At 39.9% G+C, this 7861-nt stretch overlaps 1 protein-coding gene across 2 annotated transcripts; it reads right to left on the reverse strand.

Annotated features, from left to right (window-relative positions):
• Positions 1–972: 972 nt before the first annotated feature.
• Positions 973–6582, reverse strand: LOC103356700 (protein CutA homolog). 2 transcript variants are annotated; one of them, XM_008280943.1, is made up of 7 exons: positions 6510–6582; positions 5100–5165; positions 4829–4977; positions 4535–4594; positions 4348–4393; positions 1460–1509; positions 973–1294 (listed from the first exon to the last, which is right to left on the reverse strand). In XM_008280943.1, exons 2-7 carry the CDS (start codon positions 5160–5162, stop codon positions 1195–1197), a joined length of 468 nt encoding a protein of 155 aa, XP_008279165.1. In that variant the 5' UTR covers positions 5163–5165; positions 6510–6582; the 3' UTR covers positions 973–1194. The 2 variants fall into 2 exon arrangements, with proteins under 2 accessions (XP_008279165.1, XP_008279166.1); XM_008280944.1 differs by lacking the exon at positions 5100–5165 and having other exon boundaries at positions 6510–6550.
• Between the last annotated feature and the right edge of the window lie 1279 nt (positions 6583–7861).

Genomic DNA, 7861 nt, shown 5'->3' on the forward strand with positions numbered 1-7861 from the left:
ACACGGTTAACAAGGTTAAAAAGTTGATTTTCACCAGAGGAGGTCTTTGAAGTAACAGCTTGCTTTGGCTCATACCTGTGACAAATGTGCAATAATACAACAATATAATGCCAGTGACTGTTTAAATAGTTAACGTCTCTGTTTTCTTTGTGTTTGTATTCAGCTTTAAATGTTCAGTGAGTCTAAACTGGATTTGAGAAAGTATGTTTGTTTCTGTAAGTCTTTTTCCCTCTAATTTCCAATCAAATATCCTCACACACACATTAAAAGGAACATTAGATGAAGAGAAGAACTGATGTTTAAATTTTGAGACACTGTAAATAAACTGATTATTAGTCATCACTAGTTTTGAACAGACTGAACATGCTGGTGCAGGCAATGTAAAGAAACCGGATCAGTTGTGATGGTTAAACTCGTAGAGGTATGTTCTGTAATGTATTGTAAATTCTATGTATTTAAAGGCGTATAGATTTAGGTGGAAGCCCTGATTGGCGAGCTATATGACAAGACCACCGTGCTACATAACTGTTTATCTTCTCAGTATTACAATGTTGTATTATCAGCCATGTTGTCGGAGCTTTAGTGAAGCACTAAAGCCGAGTGTCATGTGGTGGCAGTGGGCTAAATAAATGTTTACAGGTGATATTGGTCAGTAAATAAAACCTCGTGTTGTATGCAGTCCTGTCAGCTGAACTACTGCATCATACTCAAGTATGTGATGTGTACATGAATGTAACTGTTGTCACATGTTCACTAAGAAACACTTGAAACCAATGAAAACCAGTCCTCTGCCTTATTTCAAACTGCAGCCTGCTGATGTTGTTTGTTCACTTTTGACACTTTGAGGTTCAAACAAGTCTGAAGCAGCTTATCAAGCTGGAAAACGACAGACCAACGCTGCCCTCTAGAGGTACACATGCCACAGGGGAGACATCATGTATTTACAAGGCTGAAATCAGGGCGAAAAGGGAGCATTCTTTAGAAAATGTGTTTTTTTATTCATTTAAAAAAAAAGTTAGACAATGGGAACCTTGTATGTTCCTGCTTTTATGCAGCTACTAATGATAATACCACAGATTTGGATGGCAGTGTTCAGAATATGTCTGGGTTTGAAAACATTTCACATTAATTCAGATTAATTTTTACATCCACCCATCGATCTGTTCAACCGTCCGCTCATGTGTCAGGCCGTCCTTACTCGGGGACAATGTCTCCTATCCACTTGAGGTAGGGCGGGTTGCCCTGGTCAATCGGCAGACTGATGACTTCAGCCACCTCATAAGGATGGTTGGAGCTGGAGAGACAACAGGAGTCAACCGAGTGCACAGACAGAACATATACAAGTCAGTGTTCAACTCTTCGACAACGATGGCCGAGAAGGGAGCAAACGATCAATATGAAGTTCTTTTGCGAGTTTATGTTGAAGCAAGCTGTATTTTAAGATTAAAAATAACCTTACCGGACATATTCAGCAAGAGCAGGCACCTTGGAACTTCTCGTTTTGATCATCTAAATGAAAAGAGACTTCATCAGACACTTGGTGACTCACATTCTGGGTTTAGGACATGAACGCTCATGGTTTTTGACAGGTCTGACCCTCCGAGTCTGTCTCTGCCCCCCTTCTGCTCAATCACCTTTCCGAGCGATGCACGCCACGAAGAGCAAGCTAATGCCGGTCACAGCTCGTAACAGTCCGACGCGTCTGAGTGAAGGATGTAAGGCGCCGCGATTACATAATCTGTCACTGTGACCTCCTTGGATCTCAGCAGACGTATCATGTTGCTGGTCTGATCCGGAAATTTGTCATCAGCGACTGCAAAGATTTGAAGGTGATAGGAGGATTTGAAAGCTTTTGATGTTTCCAAACCCAAATAATCAGCCCCTGACATCACTAATGCACCACTGCGGAACATTACGCTCCACAAAGCGCAGGGCTGCCAATAATTTCTGTCTCTCCAGGCACATTTAAGACTTATAATATCAATAATCAATTCCAAGTTTGATGACGGTCCGTGTGTACACGCTGCATACTGAAACCCCCACTCACTGCTGAGAATGTGTGCTTCAGTGCTGACTCATTCAACAGCGAGTAAATAAAGAGGCGAGACGCCAGGTTCTCCACCGACAGCTCATCGCTTTACACAGTTCTATTTACACGTCATGATAGATCAGCTATAAAAACTGTAGGCCTTCTATAGTCTTATTTTTAGGCTCAGATCATTTGTAGTCACAAGTCTGTTACGTCTAAACCTGTGGAACTGTGTATGAGAAAGGTCTTTTATAGAAAACTGATACATCCAGATGTTTTTTGTTCATAAAAACTAATAACACTGTTCCCCAACCTGCACCATGCTAGATGAGCAGTCGCTTCAGAATGCATTCACACCTCCTCTCTGTCCTGAATTAGATTTTAAGTGAATACAACTGGCATTTCTCCCATCAGTTCACAGTCAATAACCCATAATACCAAAAAACAAGAAATTTTGTGCAAATTTACGAAAAATCAAACACAGTCGTGACTCGATAATCCGACACTAAATGTAAAACCTTCTTTTATGTCGGGTAGCAAGGCTGTCGGATTGTCAAGACGGAGGTCGAGATACAAGGAGGGCTTGATGCTGGAAGGCTCATTTGTTGTTAATATTTATTGTTCATGTTGTTATAATAACTAGTAGGGCTGGTCTGAATAACACTTTCTGGTCTCTGGATATTCAGGCCCAATTAATGATGAATATCAGAATATTTGGTGTGGTCAGGGGACACTTCCACCCCGGGGGAGCTCGCCGACGGGATGGAAGTGTCCAGAACGCACAGGCAGTACTTCCACCATCGCCACCATCCGTGTTTACTTCCGTAAACACTGAGCTGCTCGCTGCGTGTGACGTCGTCGTGTCCTCTTCTGCACATGCGGGACACTTTTGGGTCGTATGAAGTTCACACAGCAGATCACATACAAGTCGTATTTAATTGGAAATGTGAACGAACTTGTAAAAAAATTGGATTTCACAAAAAATCTGAATTGAGCATCAAGTCCTGCAGTGTGAACGTAGCCAATCTGTGGGATTGTTCAGTCAGATAATACGCCGTTATCCTGATTGGTGACATTAAATGTCATGGCGGAGTCGGAATCCAAGGCTGTCGGTGTGTTAAGGCTATTTTTAGTGGGTTCTGCTCATTTTTTCTAAAAACCTGTCGGATAGCAAGGTTTTCAGATTGTTAAGGGTCAGATTATCACGACTGTACTCAGATCTCCCATTTACAAAAGTACTTATTTCAGCGTTTTGTAGCCAACCCCTTCAAACACCTCCTCCCCAGCTTAATCAGAGTTGATGGGCAGCGTCTGTGATCTACCACCTTCAAGTCTCTCCGCAGATGTTACGTGGCGTCCAGGTTTTTGCGGGGCCACTCAAGGACAGTCAGAGATCTGTTCTGGAACCACTCCAGGACTGTCTGGGCTGTTTGCTTTGGTTCACTGCAGCACTGAAAGGTAAATAACGTCCTCAGGCTCAGGTTGATGAACTCTAGGGCGGGATTCCATCAAGAGCCTCTCTACTTGGCTGCATTCATCCCTCCAGCTCCAAGTGGATTGTCATGCCTTTTACTCAGAATTTATTGACTCCATCTGGCTTCTTCACCATAAAGAGCTAATTGATGAAGTGTTCCAGCAGGTTTTACCTTCTTTGCAGGGGGGACTTCTGAACCTCTGTTAGAGAGACTGCTGCATTATTTTGTTGACCAAGGATCTATTTTCTTGAGCAGTTGTACCGGATGGCCAACTCTATGGAGGTTCCTGGTGGTTCCAAACACTCAAAGCTTTAGAGACGGTTGCATACCAATGATCCATGCTTCACCAGGATTTGATCCCAGAGGTTCTTGGACTTCATGGCTTCGATTTTGTCTTCACTCGTGTGTGCCTTTCAGAACTACGTCCAATCAGTTTGCCAAAAGTAGAGTCGATTCAAGTTCTTGACACTTCTCAAGGATTATAAAAGCAAAGAGGAGGCATTCAATCACAACATGAACTGTCACAGTGAAGGGTCTGGATACCTTTTAAATAGCAGATCTCAGTTTTTGATTTTTATTTCATTTGCAAAATAAATCTAAAAGCATGTTTTTACTTATTCATTGCATATTATAAACTGTAGACTGATGGGAAAAATCCAGTTTTAGTCATTTAAAATAAAATGGTACTGCAGATATAGTCAATGTAACGGCAAATATAGTAATTATATAAAGTAAGTATTAGAAATAATCGCAGCAGTGATCGTACCTGCACCTGACTTGTAGGAATACAATTTAGCTGCATTTCAAAAAAAGTGTAAATTACAAGAATTAGTCAGAACTCACCAGAAGCACTTCATTGTCCTCCTCAATCTTCCCCTGCCATTCATATCTGAAAACAAATCGATTTCAGGTATAAGGTCGAGTATTTCAAATCCTGTAGTTAAAATGCCTTTAACCAAAAACAGCCTGTGCGTACTGAAATCGCCGGCACAATCTGGTTTAACATTAAACTGGCCATCTCAGAACTTACATGGATTTAATTGCTGGGATGATGTTAACACAAGCAGCTAACTTCCTTTCCACAATACCCCTGTGAGATAGAAGAACAAAAGGAATCAAACACAACTGAGGACACCTAAAACATCTGCTATGATGTTGAATTCAAATTATTTCCAATCAAGCATTTTAATTATGTCCACCTAGTGAGGGCAAAAGACATCAAGATCAATCTTTCAGAACTTTTACTTTGTGCATTATTCTATAATTATGTTTAAAAGACAAGAAAATGGCAGAAAGAGCATAACGATGTTGCTGATTAAAGCACCTGGCCAAGTCTTTGGCCACTGTGTCATTAGGACAGGTGACAAAAGCGGCAGAGTGTGTGCCCGACGTGTACGTCTCAGATGCCATGGAGAACGCCCTCAGTCCAACAGTCCTCAGCACTTGGAACATAAACACACTCAGGAGTACTGTCTGGGACGAGAAACCACGGGACAAGATTAAACCCAACCAACAATTGCAGCAAAGCAAGGGCCTAGAATTTAACAAACACGAACAAACCATCCAAGCTGCGTTAGAGGCATCTGCACACTCACCAAAATCAAAGATTTGAAGGATCCACCTTGCAGCGTCTCTGCACTGGGCAGTCCAATGCGCATTGCCTAAGCCAGTAACACACACACTGGTTAGTCAGCAGACCCAAGCATGGATACAGACGCATACAGATATAAGGAAACATGCTTGTTTGGTACAGACCACAGCAAAAATGACATTATCGTTTTTGTATGCTCTGTAATTCAGAAATTACTCATATCACAGTAGCCTAAAGAATAATGGCAATATCATTTTTTTTGCATTCATTGTAGTCTGCTGTGTAGGACAGGTATACAGGTGTAGTCTTAAAGAAGCTTGTTGATACAGTCGTCCTCATATGTATTCATATCCTCCCATTAAAGAAGGAAAAAAAACAGCTGTCACTGAAATAAGTTGAAATTGACAAAAGTAATAATAAATTTAATGAAACTCATGACATTCCTTTTGAATAGTGGTGCAATAGAAATACTAAAAACAAAAACAAAAGCAAGCAAGCATGATGGGACCCATGAACTAATATTTAGCTGAACAACCCTTTCAGCCAATCACTGCCATCAGGTGTTTCCTGTAACTCTCAATCAGACTTCTGCACCTGTTGACAGGTATTCTGGACCACTGCTCATCAGCAAAGTGCTCTCATTTGTCTGGGACAGTTTTTTTGTTGTTTTTTTTTTATGTGTTTTTCTTTTCATTATTGTTTTCAACCACAATTCAAAAGCAACGTTTCATTTGACTAAATTATAATTTAACAAACTTTTATTTATCATTACTTTGTGAGTGACAACCCACTCCTGATGACCTGCTCCGGAGGGCTGACGGACTGGACGTTGAGGTGAACAGCTTTAGGTTCTGGTCCTAGTCAGTCATTCAGGACCTCCACCTCAGCCTGGTGCACAAGCTTGGCTCTGGTGCAGCTCGTCGTATTTATTTAACGTGTATCGAGGTGAGATAATCTTTGCTTACTTTTATTCATGTGGTTAAATTTACTCATTTGTATTTATTGTTGTGTTAACATTTAAGTTATCACCTGTGTACCTTGATAAACAGGAAGTGGCTAAACAAAATCTAACCTTTTTACTCTTTGCAAAAAAAATCTAAAATTATCAACACTTTGACTAAAATGAAACGTTTTACTTTTGACCCACGTTGTGCATCACAGGATTAAACTCATATCTTTTTTTCCCTTCATTTTCATTTGCACCAACTCCTACACTGAGCGCTTGACTGGTGACTTGAGCCACCAGCTAGCATGTGAGCGCGCTAGCAGCAGTTAGCTGTTAGTGTTCGGCGGCTAAAACACTTTACGACAGACAAAAGATTCAAGACAAATCAACCAAAACCGTGTTATAGGTTGTTTAGTATAAGTGGGGAAAGCAGGACCTACTAAGAGTACTTTTGTTTCGGTAACTTACCTTCTGACAGCTTCCTGCCTTTGCTCAGTCTACCGTAAAGTGTGACGTGTGTGTGTTTGTGAAACTGTCGTAAATCAGCATCTGTAAAATTCGTCTTCAGTGAAACTCCACGTATTTTGGTCGTTATCTCAAACTTTCTGCGGAGGTTGGTAGCACTCCTTATGAAATATAAAGTAGTATAAAATGCAAAAAAAATACCCTACTTGATGCTCGGCTGTGCAAGTTCAAAGCATATAGTAGATTTAGTAAACTGTCAATAAATCTTTGGGGTAAATTTACACTAGCATCATCAATTAGCAGACTTTCTAAAGTTGTTTTATCATAAATATAATAATAACAACAACATGTCTTTTTCTTTCTTTCTTTCTTTCTTTTTTCCTTCTTCATATTATTATTATTACTATTAATTTTAGTCATACTTTTTTTTTCCACACAAGGTCAAAAGCCATAACTGCCAAGCATTTTTTTTATTTGTTTGTTTGTTGTTGTCTTTAAAATATCAACGTTTGACTGCTCAGTATTGTGCTGTGATGATTGGACACTGATCAACTAGAGGGCAGCAAAGTGTAGGGCAGTGGAAGAGCTGGGAAGGTTCAGCTTGATTCAGCTTTCTGGGACATTTTAGATTAAAGAGAATTATATTGTGGGAGAAAGTTGGATCCTATATTTGTTTTGTTATTTTTTTTTTAAATACCCAACCAGCAATGCAACAATTCTTCCTTAAAAGCAAAGGCCCTGAATGAAATGTCTCACTTAAGGAGAAGTACATAAGCACGAGCAATGTAGCAACAAAATGTAGTTAAAGTGTTTAAATAAAGGTACGAGTTTGTTCACTGTCTCTAACATATTATTATGTAGGATAATTATAGATGACTAATATTGAAGCACCAGAGTGTTGACAGTATGTTATTGTTGTAGCTACTTTATATCCAGTTTTATATAAAGGGAGGAGGGAAGGACAGCAGGTGAATCTAAGGGCTTGTCACATAATCAATGTCAGAGGAAAGCAGAAAAAACAGCAACTTTTAAAAAAAAAAATGCTGTTGAGTTATTGGATCACTTGAGCATTTATTGACAAGAAACCATGTGAGAAGTTTAGAGGGCAAGAGGGCAGTGAAGCCGACGTTTAACAATTCATAAACACCTGAATAGTAAGCCCAGCTACACACGGCTTTTTGTAAGACATCAGAGGCCAGAAGCTTGGAAACCACTGGTTAAATCTTTAATGTGCTGAATTTCAAATTTTCTAAAATCTCATCTTTTAAGCATCTTGCATTTCTTGCCCCTGTGAACGTCTGCTCCACATCAAGAAATCAGTAAACCTGAAAGCAGTTTGTATTTTAATACTTTAA

The sequence above is a fragment of the Stegastes partitus genome, unplaced genomic scaffold (genome assembly GCF_000690725.1).
Source record: "Stegastes partitus isolate 25-593 unplaced genomic scaffold, Stegastes_partitus-1.0.2 Scaffold215, whole genome shotgun sequence".
Classification (NCBI taxonomy): domain Eukaryota; kingdom Metazoa; phylum Chordata; class Actinopteri; family Pomacentridae; genus Stegastes; species Stegastes partitus.